General features: G+C 42.0%; 1 protein-coding gene across 2 annotated transcripts in view; it reads left to right on the top strand.

Moving 5' to 3' along the window:
* The window catches only part of LOC132378963 (uncharacterized), a 73,410-nt gene that overhangs the window by 6,259 nt on the left and 47,015 nt on the right, over positions 1 to 20,136 (top strand). The window contains exons 1-2 of one of the 2 annotated variants that reach the window (XM_059946352.1): positions 8,510 to 8,841; positions 16,934 to 17,131. In XM_059946352.1, coding sequence (XP_059802335.1) covers positions 16,976 to 17,131 — 156 coding nt within the window. In that variant the 5' untranslated portion in view covers positions 8,510 to 8,841; positions 16,934 to 16,975. Of the gene's footprint in view, positions 1 to 8,509; positions 8,842 to 16,933; positions 17,132 to 20,136 lie in introns of those variants that run through there. The other variant, XM_059946351.1, reaches the window with a different exon arrangement.

Raw genomic sequence — 20,136 nt, 5'->3', positions numbered from 1 at the left:
AGCACAATTATGTATTTATTCAATTATTGATTTGGTTATTTAATCATCTGAACATTTACTTATTTATTATCAATTTATTTATACATCTATATATTTTTTAAAATGTCACTAGAAAGGCTAGCATTTATTGCCCATCCCTAATTACACTCGAGAAGGTGTTGGTGATGTGCTGTCTTGAACTGTTGCGGTCTCTTTGCTGAAGGTACTCTCACAGTAGTGTTTTGTAGGGATTTTCAGGATTTTGACTCAATAATGATAAATAACTGGCAACATATTTCCAAGTGAGAATGGAATGCACCAAGGAAAGAAATTTACAAGTAGTGTTATTCCCATGTGCTGGCTGCCCTCGTTCCCTTGGGTGACAGAGCTTGCGCATTTGGAAGATGCAATCAGGACGCAGCCTGGAAGACTAGCGCACCTTCGGGGTGCCGGATTTTCATGACTCCGGAGACAGGCTGATTTGAGGCCGGTGCTGCCGCCTGATGCATCATGGGAGTACATGGAAGATCAAAAGCAGCAAGCTGGCTGCTGACTGTATGCCTAGAGACCCAAGGTCTTCGGGCACAGAGCTCGGTAAAGGTGATGCAACAGATGTTTAACACCGTTAATCAGTGAGTTGTTTTGTTATGTCTCCCCTCTCACCGTGAAATGGAGACACCTCTTTTTCCCTCATTAGGGAGAGAGTGAGCCTGCGGTATGTCGAATACCGAGTGAATGAGTAGTCCTTGGGGTACTGTGTCAGTGTCTTTTTTGATCTTTGCTGCACGTTGGAGTGCTCGATGGAGGGTGCAGATGCATTTTTGCTTGTGGGGGGGTTGTTGCTTTGCTGCCACTAATGCATTGGAGGGGGAGCTGGGGAGAGGTGCTTTGGGGTTCTAACATTCAACTGTCATTCATTCTTTGGGGCACTCCTCAGTTTTCGTGTATGTTTGCGAAGAAAAAGAATTTCAAGATGTATATTGTATACATTTCTCTGACATTAAATGTACCTTTTGAAATCTATTGAAAGCTTAGCTGAATAACTGCAAAGGATTTTGTAAATGGTACACCCTGTGGCTGCCATACACCAGTGGCAGAAGGAATGAGTGTTAGGTGGTGAATGGGTTGCCAGTCAAGTATGCCTGATTTATTCTAGAAAATGTTGAGCTTCTTGACAGTGTTGGAGCTGCTTTAATCTTTTCACCTGCTTCACAAGGGCATCAATTATACCAATGCCCAAGAAGAGCAGGATTAGCTGCCTCAATGTCTATTGCCCAGTAACACTCACATCTACTGTGATATGCCGATGATTTGGTTTCAGAAGTTGGTCATGGCTAGCCTCGGCCTAGGCAAAAACCTGGACCCACTGTAATTTACCTACCACCGCAATAGGCCTACAGTAGATGCAATCTCACTGGCTCTCCACTTGGCCTTTGACCTTCTGGACAGCAACAACACCTACATCAAGCTGCTCTTTAACAATTTCAGCTCAGTGTTCAACACCATCATCCCCTCACTGCTAATCAACAAGCTTAAAAACATGAGCCTTTGTACCTCCCTCTGCAACTGGATCCTTGACCTCCTTATCACAAGACCACAGTCAATCTGCATCCGAAATAATACCTCCTCCTTGCTGACAATCAATACAGGTGCAATCAAGGATGAATGCTGAGCCCACTGCTCTAGCCTCTCTGGTCATTACTGTGTGGCTCAGCACAGGTCAAATACCAACTGTAAATTTGCCAATGACACCACAGTTGCTGGCAGAATCTCAGTGGTGATGTGAAAGCATACAGGAGTGAGATAGGTTGGCTGGTGCAACAACAACCTTGCAATCAATGTTAGTAAGACCAAGGAATTAATCTTGGACTTCAGAAGAGGAAGTCAGGAGACTTACCAATTCTCATCAAGGGACCAGCAGTGGAAAGGATGAACAGCTTCAAGTTCTTGGGTGTCGACATCTCTAAGGATTTATCCTGGGGCCAACATATTGATACAATTATGAGGAAGGAACGCTAGAGGCTATAATTTATTAGGAGTTTAAGGAGATTTGGTATGTCACCGAAGAGTCCAGCAAATTTCTACAGATGTACCCTGGAGAGCATTCAGACTGGTTCCATCACAGTTTTGTATGGAGGCGCCAATGCCCATGATCAGAAAGGTCTGCAGGGAGTCTCCATCACAGACTCTGACATCTACACCAATGAGGACATCTTCAATAGGCGATGCCTCAAGGGAGTGGCATCCATACTTAAAGATAGTCATCATCCAGGACATGCCCTCTTCTGAGTACTACTGTTAGGGAGGAGGTACAGGAGCCTGAAGACACATAATCAATATTTTAGGAACAGCTTCTTCTCCTCCACCATTACATTTGCAAATGGACCTTGAATCAGTGAACACTATTTTGCTTTTTGCTTTACATATTTATATTTTATGTATTTGTTATTGTAACTTATAGTAATTTTTAAAATGTATTGCACTACACTGCTACTGCAAAACAAGAAGTTTCACAACATATGTCAGTGATAATAAACTTGGTTCTGATTCTGAAATGCAATGGAAGAGTTTTGTATCAGAATGAGGGGAGATTTGATAGAGGTATATAATATTATGGTGGGTATAGATAGAATGAATGCAAGCAGGCTTTTTCCACTGAAGCTAAGGGAGGAAAAAACCAGAGGACATGGGTTAAGGGTGAAGGGGGAACAGTTTAAAGGGAACATTAGGGGAGTTTTCTTCCCACAGAGAGTGGTGGGAGTGTGGAATGAGCTGCCAGATGAAGTGGTAAATGCGGGCTCCCTTTTAATATTTAATAAATACTTGGACAGGTACATGGGGTATGGAGGGATATGGTCCAGGTCAGTGGGACTAGGCAGAAAAATGGTTCGGCACAGCCAAGAAGAGCCAAAGGGCCTGTTTCTATGCTGTAATGTTCTATGGTTCTAAAAGTACTCTGTAGATAGTGTAAAGACTGAATTGTCAGGAGGTGAATCACTCACCACAGTATACTCAGCCACTGACTTGCTCATTTAGCTATGATATGTATGTAGTTGGTGGAGATGAACTTGTAGTTGTTGGTTACTCCCAGGATGTTGATGGTGGAGGAGTAAGTGTTCATAATGTCCAGGAGAAGATGGTTAGACCTTGTTGGAAATGGTCTTTGCCTGGCACAATTATGGCATGAACGCTACTTGCCACTTAGTTAACATTTGAACATTGTTTAGGTTTGCTGCTTGTAGACATGGGATGCTCTTTTTTGAGAAGTTCCTAATGGAGTTGCTCACAAAGGCCTGTATATCTAGTAAGATATCCTTAGTCTTGTACTCACATCATATTGCAATTAAAGCAAGTAATCTCTTCATAATTGCTCCTTGCTTTCAGAACTGTGTACAAGTAACCCCAAGTCAAAATGAACATCATATCTCCCAACCTCTAGTCATTTAGAAATACTCAATACTTCTGCTTTTACAATAAATGTGTAAAGTCTCACATTACTCTCTCTCCGCAAGTAGTTAATATTCATGGTTTGCAGCTAAATGCAGAAACAGCCGCAGATCCCGATAGGGATTCTCATCCAGATGTCAAATCCTTTCATCGTTTCATTTCACTCACCTTGATAACTTCCAAGATTTCTGTCATGTCTGACTTTTGGCATGTCCACAATTTCCATCACCACCATCTGGCTGAAGAAATTCTTTCACATTTATTCATTGAATGGCCTAGCCCTTGTTCTGAAACTATGGCCCTTGCTCAAATCTGCTTAATGTCCACTCATATGGCAAACCCATTGAGCTTACCTGGACTCAATATAATTTGCCATCTTTCCTTTTAAACTTAAAATCTCTTGCAATAAAGGACATTATACGGCTTGCCTTTCTAATCGCTTTTTGAACCTGTTTATTCACATTCATCCATCTCACAGAGCACCAATTCTAATTCAATTTTCAATTTCTCACCATCTAAAAAATATTGCACTTCTTAATTTTTTTTCCCACCGAGGTACGTAACCTCACAATTTCCCTCAAAATATTCAGTCACTTTTTACCCGTTCATTAAATCTCTCTCTGAAACCTCTGCATCATTTTCATAAACCGTGCTGCCACATAGCTTTTTACTATCTGGCAATTTATGTACAGTATATTGCACATGATCTACTCTCAATATGTGTGTCAACAGGTCCCAGAACCAATTGGTCACAAACTGGCAATCAAAAACTGACTTGTCTTTTTCCTCTACTTTATATCTATAAACAATCCATATCAGTCTTTACTACCCCCCTCCCCCATACTTTGCCCTCTGGTTTTTGTCTCATAATCTTTTAAGCGACCTTGTCAAAAGGCTTTTGGAAGTTCAATAGCCTTCTGGTAGTCACAACTTCAAAAAATTTCAACTGTTTCATTCTGTATGATTTCTCTATCATTAATCCATATTTACCTTTTCCAATCTTATTGCTTCCCAAGTGCTTAGCTACTACTTCCTTCATAATAATTTTCCCTGTTGTATGGTTATACTTTCTACTTTCCACTCTGTGGGAATCATTCGGGAATTTAAGAAAATTTGTAAGATGGCAACCAGTGCACCAACCTCCATTTCAATTCTACTTCCCATTCCCATTCTGACATGTCAGTCCATGGCCTCCTCTACTGGTGCAATGAGGCCACACTCAGGTTGGGGGAGCAATACCTTATATTCCCTTTGGGTAGTCTCCAACCTGATGGCATGAACATAATTGCCCCCCCCTTTATCGTTCCCAATTTCCATTTCCCTCACTCACCTCATCTCCTCACCTGCCCAACACCTCCCTCTGGTGCCCTTCCCCCTTCCCTTTCTTCCATAGTCTTCTGCCCTCTCCTATCAGATTCCCCCTGGGGAGGGAGAAGCACAAGAAGTTAGATGAAACCGGGAGGGGGAGGGGTGAAGTAAAGAGCTGGGAAGTTGATTGTTGAAAGATACAGGACTGAAGAAGGGGGAGTCTGATAGGAGAAGACAGAAAGCCATGGAAGAAAGAAAAGGGCAGGAGGAGTACCAGAGGGAGGCAATGAGCAGGCAAGGAGATAGGGTGAGAGAGGGAGAAGTGGATGGGGAAATGGTGAAGGATGGGGAATCATTATCCCTCCCAGTTTCACCTATCACCTTGTGTTTCTCCCCCCACTCGCCCACCCCCGCCTTTTAAATCTACTCCTCATCTTTTTTTTTCTCTCCAGTCCTGCTAAAGGGTCTTGGCCCAAAACGTTATCTGTACTCTTTTCTATTAATGCTGCCTGGCCTGCTGAGTTCCTCTAGCATTTTGTGTTTCGTGTGTGTTGCTTGGATTTCAAACATCTGCATATTTTCTCAGGTTAGTGAACCTCCATAATTGCCTACTTCAAAACTCTAAATGCAGGTCTCCTTAATTTTTCCAATATTAATTCTAGGAGGCTATCTGTGCCTCCTAATGTGAAAGATAAACACAAAATATTTGTTTAATTTCTCATTAAATTTTCTAAGCTCTTAGTCTGTAATCGACCCACCTTTTGCTAACCTTTTTTCTTGTTATGTGCCTGTGGAAGCTCTCACAATCTCGTTTTACACTTCCTGTCAACATGTTCTTGTTTTCTACTATCCGTTTCCCTTGGTCCTCTTTTACAAGGCACTGAAATGTTCCCAGTTCTCAGGCTTATGGTGCTTTTTTGGTAACTTTTAAGTCTTTATATCCAATGCCGTATGTTAATTTTTCTTGATAGCTGTACTGAATCACCTCTCCTTTTGGATCATTAAGCAGCACTAAGAAACACATGATTATTTTCTACTCACAATGGATGTATTTAAATACATTAGACCTGTTGTAAATTGGGGGATTGCATCATCAAGCACCTCTGCACCATCCACCACAAGTGGGACTTCCTGGTGGCCAAGCATTTTAATTCCCATTCCCATTCCTATTCTGATGTGTCAATCCATGACCTCCTCTTGTACCAAGATGAAGCCCCCCTCAGGGTGGAGAAACAAAACTTTATATTTTGTCTTGGTACCCTCCAACCAGAAGGCATGAATATTGTTTTCCCCTTCCATTTAACAAATTCCAACCCACCTTCCTCTATTCCTTTCTCAGACCCGTCTCTTCTTCTCACCTGCCTATTACTTCACCCTTTGTCCCCTCCTCCTTCCCTTTCTCCTATGGTCCACTCTCCTCTCCTATCAGATTCTTTCTTTTCCAGCCTTTGACCATTCCCATCCACTTGGCTTCACCTATCACTTTGCAGCTAGGCTCTTTCCCCTTTCCCCCCAATTTTTTTTGTTCTGGCATCTTCCCCCTTCTTTCTCCGTCCTAATGAAGGGTCTTGGCCCGAAACATTGACTGTTTACTCTGCTGCCTAACCTGCTGAGTTCCTCTAGCATTTGTTGTGTGGTATTTAAATGCATTGTTGTTTTAGCAGTTTGTATTATTTACCTTGTTACTTTACATGCTCTTTACATGCCTCTACATCAGGGCAATGTCAGAGTACATGAAGAGATTTCACTTATTTTTATTTAGAGATACAACATGGAATGGGCTCTTCCAGCCCTTGGAGTCATGCCACCAGCAACCCACCGATTAACCGTAGCCTAATTATGGGATAGTTATCAATAACCAATTAACCAGTTAATCAGTATATCTTTGGACTGAGGCCAGAAACCAGTGCACCCACAGGAAACTCGTATGTTCTTGGGAAGGACGTACAAACTGCTTAAAGATAATGTCAGAACTGAACTCCGAATGCCAATGCCCCTAGCTGTAATACCTCGTGCTAACCGCTATAGAGGGTATAGTCATATAGTGTAGAAATGGGGAAGGTCACAACCACAAAATTAACATAAACTCATTGTAAGAATATTTCTAGATAACAAGGAACAAGCTGTACAAACAGTTTTCTTTCACATCTGATTAAAGAGTCAGGCTCTTACATAGCACAGTATGACACACTGCCAACATTTTTCAAAGTGAGTCTCATTCAGCATAAAAATTAACTTAAATTTCTTACCAGGATAATAATTAGCCCATTTTTAGTCTTTGCATCAGCTGCTTTTGTACCAACGCATTGTGCCAGCCCATACTGGCTTACATACAGCTCTGGTTTGATTAGGATTGAATGACCCATTGAGTTTCATGAGGGTGAACAATTATGAACCTGCCACTCCAGTATCAGTGCTGATTCCTTTTTTCTTCATTACAGCCATTTTTGAGGTTGGTTATGAAGGCCAGTGTACTACTTAGTTTCAACATTGTTTGGACATATTACCATATTTGTTTTTAAAACTATCCTCTGAGACCACTTATTTCTGTTAGTGTGTTCATGATCCAAACTTCCAGTTAATAGTGCTGACCCTGTGCCTCTTGGTTCTCATGCCAACATATGTATTCATTTACGTTAATTTTGTTATGACCATTCATCATGACACAGAGCAAGATAATAACATAGAGCAAAGTGAGCCATTGGGTGCCATGCCGACCTATAAACCATACTGTGATTGGATGCCAGTTATGCACAGCAATTCAATACCATTGGGCATTATGCCAAAACATTCACAATGCATAGTGATTTCATAGAACTTTATCACAACATTGTATGTCATGGTTATAGGGTTTAGGTTTTCAATGGAATCTATTTTGCATTCTTTTATCAATTTTCTAATGCTCTGGAAAGTTGGAGAATTAAACTAATTTATTGAAATCACAGGCATTAGAAATAGGACTGAAATTCCCAGACTTATTGTAATGAGAGAGGGAGAGGGAGAGAGGGAGAGAGAGAGAGATATGAATTAGTTCAGTCAAAAATTGCTAGATTTTTGGAGCATTGATTTGGAACGACCATGTTCCTATGTGAAGTAAGTAAGTAAGTAAGTTTATTTCATGCATCAGCTGTAATTTAATGATTAATAATTTCAACATGTTGACTCTACAATATTCTTAAAGCCAAATCTAATGAACGAGACTTCTCAGTCTCAGATCCTGTATACAATACCCAAGTGTTAATGAGACTGAAATTAAATTTAGTCAGTATTTCTGTGCATGTGAGGAGTATTAACAATGCTGATTTATAACAGTTTTGGTAGAAGATTGCACTGATATACTGAAGAATACAATACAAATAGAGGCACAGTCAGACCCTACTGAGGTCTTATTGTCATCGACTTATGGACAACTTGCATAATAAAAATAGCTCATTAACCTATCTATATCTGTATGTTCTCTGCATATGAACATAACTCTTAAAGTCATTGGATTGACTCAGTGATGTTCTGAGTGAAGGGAGTCTTTAAGTCTATCTGGCCTGGGCAAGGCTGGGTAATTGTATCTTGTCATCTTAATGTAGGAATGCCTCAAGTGAAACCCATTAAACTTTGCAATCTGCTCAGTAAGATTCAGTATGGTAGTGAAACATACCACCACCTGACTCTATATGCCTCAAGATTGACAGTGTCAGTTTACACTTGACTGCTCTGTCACCGAGGCAACAGGTGCCTGGTTCTGTTGTGCAAACAATTCCACAGCGGTCAGAGATAGCTCATCTTGCCAGGGGTTTCCATTCCAAAGACTTTCAAAAACTAATGTAGTGGTGATCAGTGGATATTGTCCTAATTATATCCAGGACTGAATCTGAATTGGTCAATGTTCTGAAAGTAAAACATTAAAGCTGCCAGATATACTTGTATTTCAAAGTGGAACAAAGAGACCCAAGTCGGTTCTTTGTTCCTGGTACTCCGGTTAAAAAAAAGAGATAGGACATTTGCTTGAAAAGCAATTGGTGCATCTGATTTTGCTTCATTGAAGAATTCATATTGCAATGGAAAATTGTTTTCCTGGCTGTCCTCAGTGGGAATTGCAATCAAGCATTTAAGGTAAGAAACCAGCATCCCTTTGGTTCCAGTTCTATCCTGTAGAATTGTGAAATTGAATTGGACAAAGCTGATAATTTAGGCACAAATGAGTGTGTAGATCATAGAGTCATGGAGTCATACACCATGAAACAAGCCCTTCAGCCCAACTGGTCCATGCCAACTGAGATTCCAATCTAAGCTTGTCCCAGATCCCTCGAAACCCTTTCTATTCATTTACATGTACCTTTCAAATGTTGTAAAAGTACCTGATTCAGCCACTTCCTCTGGCAGCTCACTCCATAAACTGATCACCCTTTGGGTGAAAATGTTGCCCCTCCAATTCCAATTAAATCTCTCCCCTGTCAACTTAATTCTATGATCTCTGTTCTTGATTCCTCCGGGAAAAAGACTGGGCACACTGACCCTCATGACTTTATAGACTTTTATAATATCCTACCTCATTATCCTACATCCCAACCTGCTCAACCTCTCTCCACAACTTAGTCCTTTGAGGCTTGGCAACATTCTTGTAAATTTCCTCTCCAATCTTTCCACCATAATGGCATCTTTTCTATTGCAGTGTGACCAATACTGAACACAATATTCCAAGTGCGGCCTCACCAACATCTTGTGCAATTGCCAAGAGTTGAATAGGTACCACAGTAATAGAACTATGGGAAATTATAAATTGGAAACACCCCACACAACCTGCACTAGTGTGCTCTCTGCCATGAACAATGATCCCAAAAGCCACTGGATCGATCATAGAGAAGGGAACTTTTGAACTACTGTACCTGTCCTGGCCATGTGGCAGTGAGGTAATGTTTGATGCGGTTCCTCAGGGAGAAGTAATAGATATTCCCAAGAATCAATGCTAGACAATGTTTCCTGTACAACACATACAAAATGGTGAGGGACTCAACAAGAATGCACAAACGGTTGACATTTTGGGCTGAGACCATTCTTCAGGACTGGAAAGGGAGGGGGAAGACACCAGAATAAAAAAGTGAGGGGAGGGTAAGGAGGATAGCTAAAAGGTGATAGGTGAAGCCAGGTGGGTTTGAAAGATAAAAAGCTGGAGAGAAAGGAATCTGATAGGAGAGGAGAGCAGATCATAACAGAAAGAGGGGACCCAGAGGGTGGTGATAGACAGCTGATTAAAGGTACGAGGCCAGGGAATAAAAGAAGAGGGGAGGGGGATTGTTTTTTTTACCGGAAGGAGAAATGGATATTCATGCTATCAGATTGGAGGCTACCCATGTTGAATATAAGGTGTAACTCCTTCATCCAGGATGGCCTCATCTTGGCACAAGAGGAGGCTATGGACCAACATGTCGGAATGGGAGTGGGAATCCGAATTATAATGTTTGGCCACCAGAATGTTCCGCTTTTGGTGGATAGAGTGTAAGTGCTCAATGAAGAGCTCCCCAATGTACAAAGGGTCTCACCGGTTGTAGAGGTGGTGGCCTCGGGAGCACCTGACACAATAGACAGCCCCAGCAGATTTGCAGCTGAAGTGTTGCCTCACCTGGAAGGAATGTTTGGGGCCCTGAATGGAGGTGAGAGACAAGGTGAATGGGCAGGTGTAGCAGTTTGGCTGCTTGCAGGGATAAATGCTGGGAGGGGGATTAGTAGAGAGGGATGAATGGACAAGGGAATCACAAAGGGAGTGATCTCTGTGGAAAGCAGATGGGGGAGGTAAAGATATATTTTGTTGGTAGGATCACTTTAGAGATGGCATAAGTTTCAGAGGATGATGTGTTGGATGTGGAGGCTCATGGGGTAGTAAGTAAGGTCAAGAGGAACTCTATCAATGTTCAGTTGGTGGGAAGATGGGCTGAGCACAGACATTCGGGAAATGGAGGAGACGTGGGTGAGGGCTGCATCAATGGCAGAGGGAAAATTTTCCTGGTCTGGTTTCAATCCCGGGACTCGGAGACGAGAAGGTCGTGCTGCTTTTGGCAAAACCATCTTCTTAACCGATCCAAAATTATGTTACCAAGTAGTTTCCCTTTCTCAAGTCAAGTCACATTTATTGTCATTTTGACCATAACTGCTGGTACAGTACATAGTGAAAATGAGACAACGTTTTTCAGGACCACAGTGATACATGACACAGTACAAAAAACTTAGACTGATCTACGTAAAAAAAAACACAGAGAAAGCTACACTAGACTACAGACCTACACAGGACTGCATAAAGTGCACAAAAACAGGCATTACAATAAATAATAAACAGGGCAATAGGGCAAGGTGTCAGTCCAGCCTCTGGGTATTGAGGAGTCTGATAGCTTGGGGGAAGAAACTGTTACATAGTCTGGTCGTGAGAGCCCGAATGGTTCTGAGCCTTTTCCCAAATGGCAGGAGGGAGAAGAGATTGTATGAGGGGTGCATGGGGTCCTTCATAATGCTGTTTCCTTTCCAGATGCAGTATGTAGTGTAAAATAAGTTAATTTTATTTTGCTGGAAGTTCTTACAGACTGACAGTTCCTCCTGTACATTTGGAACACACCACAATGCAATCCAAAGCTTATTGTATTATTCCCAATGGCTCCCATAAGAGGGAGCTCCATGCTCACCCACAAATACAGACTTGACCATGCCAGAGAGAGAGTCTATGCTTAGGTCTAGTCTGGAGACTTATGTTGAGAAGGATGAAGGCTAAGGAAGGCAGAGACATCTTGCATGCTGAAGTAATTGTTGATGTTATCTGGAGGAGTGTACCAGTGGCAGCAGTGCATTTTTGCTTCTTTTTAGTAAGGATTGGCAAACAATGTTGCCGTCTGTTTATATTCTTAAAAATACCTTCAACCATTGAAAGGCCTAGAATCCAATATTTACTTTATAACATTCATTTGGTGGCCACTTTATTTGGTATAGCTATACACCTGCTCATTAATGCAAATATCTAATCAGCCAATCACGTGGCAGCAGCTCAATGCACAAAAGCATGCAAACGTGATCAATTAGTTCAGTTGTTGTTTGGACCGAAAACGTCAGAATGGTGAAGAAATGGGATCTACGTGACTTTGATTGTGGGATGATTGTTGGTGCCAGATTGATCCCTACACCTCCTCTCTTACCACCATTCAGGGCCTCAAACAGTCCTTCCAGGTGAGGCAACACTTCACTTGTGAGTCTGTATTGCATCCGGTGCTCCCGGTGTTGCCTCCTCTACATTGGCAAGACCTGACGCAGATTGGGGGGCCGCTTCGTCGAGCACCTCTGCTCCATCCACCACAACAGACAGGATCTCCCGGTTGCCACCCTCTTCAACTCTGCTTCACATTCCCATTCGGATATGTCCATACATGGCCTCCTCTACTGCCATGATGAGGCCAAACTCAGGTTGGTGGAGCAACACCTCATATACCGTCTGGGTAGTCTCCAGCCCCTTGGCATGAACATCGAATTCTCCAACTTCCGGTAATTCCCTTCCCCTCCCTTCCCCCATCCCAGTTTCACTCTGCCTCCTCTTCCAGCTGCCGATCACCTCTCTCATGGTTCTGCCTTCTTCTACTACATTGTGCTTCCCCCTTACATTCCTTCTTCACCTTTCCTGCTTATCCCCTCCCTGCTTCCCTGCCCCCACCCCTTGATCTCTCCTCTTACTAATTTTACACCTGGCACCTACCAGCCTTCTCCTTCCTACCTTTCCTCCACCTTCTTTATAGGGCCCCTGCCCCCCCTTCAATCCTGATGAAGGGTCTCAGCCCGAAACGTTGACTGCTCATTTCCACGGATGCTGCCTGACCTGCTGAGTTCCTCCAGCGTGTTGTACATGTTGCTCTGGCTATTTCATGTTTGGAATCAAGAGACTGTGAACTAAATTTGAGAAATGGGGGCTTTGAAGGGGCATGATTGGATAATTCAGGTCATCTCTGGGTTACAAACACCCAATTTACTGACAACCTTCCATACAAGAGAACTCCCAAAATATAACTACATTCAAAAACCCAACATAAAAACATATGTTTGCTTGTATGAATGGTAGAACTATTTTCCCCTATTTTTAGTAATTACTCTTTCTTATCAGTCTTGTGTCTTTTTATTCATTACAATACTGTGGAATTATGGTCACAACATCGAGTGATTTTTGTGAATTTTCTTAGTTACAAACTAAGTTATTTTATGGATATCAGCTAATGGAGGTACTGACGGATATAGTTAATATTTCTTTGGAACAATCCGTTGTCCCCTTGATTTTCAAGGTGGCAATATCATTCAAGTGCCAAAGAAGGGGACAGTAATTTGCCTAAATGACTATTGTCTGGTGGCATTAACATCAACCATTATGAAATGCTTTGTTTAGCTGGTCATGCAGCACATTAAAGCCTTTCTCCTGGCTACTCTGGACCCTTTCCAGTTCGTTTATTCCTCAAATCAATCCACTAATGATGCAATAGCCTCTGCCCTCCACTCTGTCCTGTCCCACCTGGAAAATGGTGTCTCATATGCCTGACAGCTGTTTATAGACCAGTTTGGTGTTCAACACCATCATACCCCAGAAACTGGTGGAGAAGCTGTCCTCGCTAGGTCTCACCACCTCCCTCTGCAATCAGATACTGGACTTCTTAACAGTAAGGCCACAGTCAATCTGTGTGGGCAGCAACATCTCTCGTCCCATTACACCGAGCACTGGTGTTCACCAAGACTGTGCTCAGCCCACTGCTGTTTACACTGCTGATGCATACCTATGTCGCAGGATCCAGCTCAATCTGTATCATCAAGTTTACAGACGATAGGGCAGTGGTTGGCTTTATCAAGAATGATGATGAGATAGAGTATAGAGAGGAAGTGGAGTGGCTGATAGATTGGTGTGAGAAGAACAACCTAAGCCTGAATGTGGAGAAAACAAAGGAAATCATTGTGGACTTCAGGAAGGTGCAGATGAACCATCTTTCTCTGCGAATACATGGCTCTTCCATAGAGAAACTTCAGTGCACCAAGTTCCTGGGAGTTCACGGATGACCGCACCTGGTCCATTAATACCACCTCCCTGAACAAGAAGGCATAGCAGTGTCTCCACTTTCTAAGAAGATTAAGGCAAGCAAGCCTCCCCCCCATCATCACTGTGTTTTACAGGAGCACCATTGAGAGCATCCTGACAAGTTGCACCTCCATCTGGTATGGGAGCAGTCAAGCATTGGACCATAAGTCCCTACAAAGGAGTCTGAGAACAGCTGAGAGGGTCGTAGGGGTCTTCCAACCGTTTTCGCGGACATTAATCAGGAGCATTGCATATGCAGGAACCTTAGCATTATTAAGAATCCCGCCCATCCATCCAGCATCCTCTTTGACTTTCTACCATCAGGCAGGAGACTACAATGTGTAAAAACACGAATGGTCAGGATGGGAAACAGTTTCTTCCTCCAGGCCATTGGGCTTCTGAACCCCTGACCGCATCATATTCCAAGTGTCACTAGTTAATCTGTTCCATACCTTACAATATTTAATATTAATGCACTTTAGTTTGTTACTTACATGTAATTCATCTGTAGATTTTATCTTTACCTTCATAAATTACTGTGTGTTACATGTACTACTATGCTTTACACCCTGGACTGAAGAAATGTCTTGTTTCTATACACATTATATGGTTAATAATGTAATGTACATGTACGTAGATAAATGACAATAAACTTGACTATTAAAATGGAAGCTGTTCTTTACCCAAGAATGCCCTTGATACTTTTGGTGGAATGGAGTCAGGAAAGAATGATTGTCATTCTGCTGGTTGGATGGATTCCTGAAGGTCAACTGAACTTTGCAGTGATGGGGTCATTCTAGTAAGCTGTGCAGCAATATGTACTGCTCCTCACACTATGCCTGGATCTATATCTTCCTCTTCCTTTTCTTCTCTGACATCTTTTTCCATCTCATCTCTGCTGTGTATTGTGCAGGGCAGGTTACTATATAGAAGATAACCTTGGCTTCTGAAACCCTGGCTGGTTCAGTAAAACATTCAAAATACTTTCTCAGCATTCATGTTCTTCACTCAGTCAAACTTCTGGTGGACAAATGGTTTTGGCTTTAACACCCTGTGTCCCATTGCATAGGTTCCATGTTAGTTATGTATCCGATTCTCAGATAGGATTCTCTATGTTCTATATGCAACATCTTGCATCTGTTTTCATAGAGTCTTCAAAGTCTTAGGGAGTTTGGATTGCCACTGCCTGAAGTATGGCAGCTACTTAAGAACCTTGCAGAGAGCAGGAGAAAGAATCTGTGATTGAATGCTACCCAAGCAATAGCAAAGTGGAAATCTTTCCAACTGATGGGAATCTGGGAATATATTTGGAGTTGAGCATTTTGCCTGTGTCATTTGTGGAGAGCTACTTTGAGCTGCAAACCCATTCATTCTGTAATTCTGAAGTTGGGTGTTCAATCAGTGTGCAAAAAACAAGGAGCTGTGCCAATACAAAAAGAAGGAAATAAAAAATAACAAATAAATAACAATAAATATTGAGAACATGAGATGAAGAGTCCTTGAAAGGGAGTCCATTGGTAGTGGGAACATTTCAATGATGGGCAAGTGAATTGAGTGAAGTTATCCCCTTTGGTTCAAGAGCCTGATGGCTGAGGAGTAATAACTTTTCCTGAAACTGGTGGTGTGAGTTCTGAGGTTCCTGTACTTTCTTCCTGATGGCAGCAACTAGAAGAGAGCATGGTCTGGGTGGTGGGGGTGCCTGATGACAGATGCTGATTTCCTGCGACAACACTCAGTAGATGTGCTCAGTGCTGGGGAAGAATTTACCAGTGATGGACTGGGCCACATCCACTACTTTTTGTAGAATTTCTATTTAAGGATATTGGTGTTTCCACACCAGCTGTGATGCAGCCAGTCAATATACTCCCCATTACATATCTATAGAAGTTTGTCAAAGTTTTAGATAACATGCCAAATATCAGCAAACTTCCAAGGAAGTAAAGGTACTGCTGTGCTTTTTTCATAATTGCTCTTATGTGCCGGGCCCAGTTCAGGTCCTCTGAAATAATAACATCCAGAAATCTAAAGTTGCTGACCTCCACCTCTGATACTTCAATGCGGACTGGCTCATAGACCTCTGGTTTCCTCTTCCTGAAGTCAATAATCAGCTCCTTGTTCTTGCTGATATTGAATAAGAAGTTGTTGTTGTGGCATCACTCAGCCAGATTTTCAATCTCCCTCCTATATGCTGATTTGTTACCACCTTTGATTTGATCTATAGGAGTAGTGTCATCAGCAAATTTGAACATGGCATTGGAGCTGTGTTTAGCCTCACAGTCATAACTGTAAAGCGAGTAGAGCAGGGGGCTAAGCGCACAGCCTTGTGTTTAGTACTTGAAGCTAATACTATACAGAGTCTCAATTCCTTATTTGTTCTCCAAAGACTCTACAAAGAGTCAGCACAGATTTGATGGGATGAATGGCCTCCTGCACTATTGCAATTACTTGATACTATGGCATTGGTATTGACTTATTATTGTTACATGTACTGAGATAATATGAAAAGCTTTTGTTTGCATGTCATAAAATGTTAGAGCTACGGAGGAAGTTCAGGCCGGTAGATAAATAAAGAGCAAGGACCATGAGCAATATAGACTGGGAGATTGAGAGTTCATCTTTTAGAATATGAAAGGTCCATCAAGAGTCTGATAATAGCAGGAATTAAGTGTTCCTCAAGCCTGGTGGTCTGTGCTCTCAAGCCTTGCATCTTTTGCCCAATGGGGAAGGGCAGAAGAGAGAATGACCAGGGTGGGAGTGGTCTTTGACTACATTGGCTGATTTCCAAAGCCAGTATTCTCAATTCCCTGCAATTTCTTGTGATTTTGGGCAGATCAGTTGCCAAACCGAGCTGTGATGCACCTGGATGGGAAACTGTCTGTGATGCATCTGTAAAAATTGGTAAGAGTCACTGGAGATATGTCAAATTTCTTTAGTATTCTGAGGAAGTAATAATTTGCATTATGTTGTTAATTGTAATATGCTCAGCACATAACCTAAGTTACTTTGCAAGCACTCTTCTGTTAGCGAGTCCATATACAGGGGTGGAATTGATTGGCTATGATATTCTAAAATAAATTAAATAGTCAGGCATAACCTAAGATTTCTCTCCCATTTCTTCTTCAGTTCCACCGAGCTATAACACGTCCCGTTGGTCTGTCAGATGAGATGGTCTCAATGATCGCCTCTCATTATGCAGTGCCAGGGAAACCTAGCTTCGTCAACTACATTTCCTTTTGCAATGATGTTCGCAATAGGATCAAGACGATGGAAGCAGACCCACCAGTTAGACCAACTATTCCTTATGGGTACTGGCCACCTGAGGTAGGTGCTAGAATATGACGCAGGGTTTCAATACTCAGTTGGTTTCAATGTTTCATGGGGTTTGTTTTATTTTTAGTTCGTTTCTTTGGGTTTTCTTGTTTATCTTTTGGTTTTGAGTCTCTGTGTTTGCTTCTGAATGTTTCATTTGGATTTCAATGTCTTAAAGTTTCAGTGCTTGGATTTCCGTACATGGTATTTGATGGTCATTTACGTTTCTGCATCTGATTCTTGGATTTCAGTTTTGGTGTTTGCTTCTTGGACTTTAGGTTAGGCTTTTGTTTTAGCCATTCCATGTATTTCCCTTTTCTGTTGTTTCTTATCAAAAAAAAAAGTATATATATATTGGTTTCAAGGTGTTTGGCTATTTTCAGGGGGAAGTGAGTGTCTGAGAGGCCGGGAACGAAAGATTGGAATTGGGATCTGAAATCACTGTGGGGTAATTTTCATCATATTCACAATACACTTCCTTTATATTGGTGCTACCAAAGGCGCAATAGCTTACTTGTACATTGAAAGAGATTTGTCTAAAAACGTTACTTATAACATCTTTCCTGAAGCGAATTGTGGTGAGCTATCACCGCAGACAGAGAGGAGGGAGATAGAGGCGAGGCTGGTTCGAGGGATGAGTCATGCTGGGGCATTGCGAGGCGCAACGTGTTCGAACCAGGTTTGCAGACGGAGCTCATGTCGCTGCTGGAGATGGAGTGGGAGATTTGGAGAGGAGTTGATGCGGAAGAGTTTCGATGCCCGTCCACTTAACCTGGGTGCAAGGTTGGATCACTCCATGTGCTGGGCTGATTTGGTGAGATTGAGAATGGCGCTGGGATCCGGGTCCTAGAGTAAGGCACTAAACACCGGCACTGATGGTCTAGAAGTCCAGGTGTCGAGAACAGAGGCAAGGGTCAGGCTGATTTCGCCTGCTGGCCTGCGAGTTTTTGCCCCATTGATGTGATGAACTGGGGATCAAAGTTTGGGCCTACTCCGGCTGCTCCAGTAGTAGATCTGGTGACTCGGTCTGGTTCAGAATGCTGTTGGCTTGCTTCTATTGTTTGCATGATTTGTGTTTTTTTTTCTCTTTCTTTCTCTGTGCAGTGGCTTTTGGTCTTTCTTTTTCTTAAAATTTTAGTTATTTGGGTTTCTTGCTTTGTGGCTGCACGTAAGCAGATAAATCTCAAGGTATACCATTTATACATTCTTTGATAATAAACGTGCTTTGAATCTTTGAGAAAGGCTAGTAATAAACTTTGTTCATAGGTTATCAATTTTTACCTGAAACTTAACTTGGCTGATGCACTGACATAACCTCTTGGTTAACACAGTACATTTAAGGTTAGGGATTCATTCTTGTTAGCCCAGAGATAAAAATCTTTAACCTCATCACCCCACATTCCCTTATTTAACTCCTCAACATTCCCATCACAATAACTTACAATAAATTAATAAATTAATTTCTCTTAATTAGAAAGAGAAATTTAGGCGATAATTAAACAGCTCTTCCCAGTCCAATATTTTTTTAAATTAGCTTATCTGAGTTTTGAATATAAATTTAATAGGAAATCCTTTTATAAAGATAAGTTCTCATGATTTCCCCCCCCCCCCCCGGATTGAACCATAATCCTCAAGTTTAAATTTTAAGAATTGTAAAATCCAGGATAATCCTGCAAAGCTGGAAAGCTGAATTGTGTAGATAGAAGCCTGTGCCTCTAGTCAAATGTGTTTCCTCCCTCAGTGCATGACACAACAAGCCCTCACTTTTGGGAAAAATTCACACAACACTGACACATATCCTATGTGTGGCCACCTCCAGTTTCCTCCTAGTAATCAATACTGCTACCAAAAGCTTGCCTTGAATACTTTGTTGCAACAATGTGATGCCCCCAAATGCAGCTTTATAGTTGGAATCGTTGGTGACTTCTTGAAAGGGATCTAATGTGAAATTTTCTGGCTGCTTTCTGAAAAAAGAACATGTAGCTCTTTTCACGATATCCAGCGGGGATGCCTAACGTGCTACATTCCAAGCCCATCTTGGGTGTTCTGACTGTGCCATGATTTAGCTTGTCTCTGTATACAGGGAAAAACTGAAAATGGTGAAGCCCACAAATGAAGTATAATCTGGAGAAGGTGATCAGGACGGTCGGCTACCAATATTCAATTGAAACAGGAAAACCAGTTTTCTACAGGTTACTGTTCACTGGTCTGGAAAGGCTTTCAGGCCATTGCTAACTACAAAAGTAAAGCACTCACCTGCCTCGATGACCCTTGCCTCCCAAACCAGTTAAATAAGTTCTACTGCTGATATAGATTCCAGATCACACTTCAGTGACTCCTCTTGATTACCCTTTCAGCCAAACCAACCTCAGTAGTCCACAGCCTTTGTTGTCAAGGAAGAGGAGGTGAAAAAACTGTTCAGGAGGCAAAATAACAAGACTATTGGCCCTAATTGTCCCACCTGCCAAACTTAAACACTGTGCTAACCAGCTGTCTACAGCCTTCACAGGCATTTTCAAGTAGTCTCTTAAACTATGCACTGTTCCAGCATGTTTCAAGAATTCTATTATTCCTGTTCCCCCAAAAAAATTGAGGATCACTGGACTCAGTAGCTACAGGCCAGTTGCACTCACATCAAACATAATGAAGACTTTTGAACGGCTGGTCATGTCATTTCTCAAATCCATTACTCAAAAGTTTTCTAGATCCAGTGCAGTTCACCTACTGAGCCAACGGATCTGTAGATGATGCAATTAATATCAATATATACCAGTGATATTAAATGTGATTCTGATTCTGACATTGGTCTTGAGTTTACACTACAGTGCCTCGACTCCCCTGGTACATATGTCAGGGTTCTCTTTGTCAATTTCAGTTTAGTCTTCTTTACCGTCATCCCAAAGCTTCTGCAAGTGAAACTCTCCAGACTTCTCGTACCAGGTCCAATATGCAGGTGGATCACAAATTTCATCTCTGCAAGGAGAAGTGTGTGAGATGAGCAAGCACATCTCCACATC

This window comes from Hypanus sabinus, chromosome 21 (genome assembly GCF_030144855.1).
Source record: "Hypanus sabinus isolate sHypSab1 chromosome 21, sHypSab1.hap1, whole genome shotgun sequence".
Classification (NCBI taxonomy): Eukaryota; Metazoa; Chordata; class Chondrichthyes; order Myliobatiformes; family Dasyatidae; genus Hypanus; species Hypanus sabinus.
This window is presented reverse-complemented; position numbering and strand designations above follow the sequence as displayed.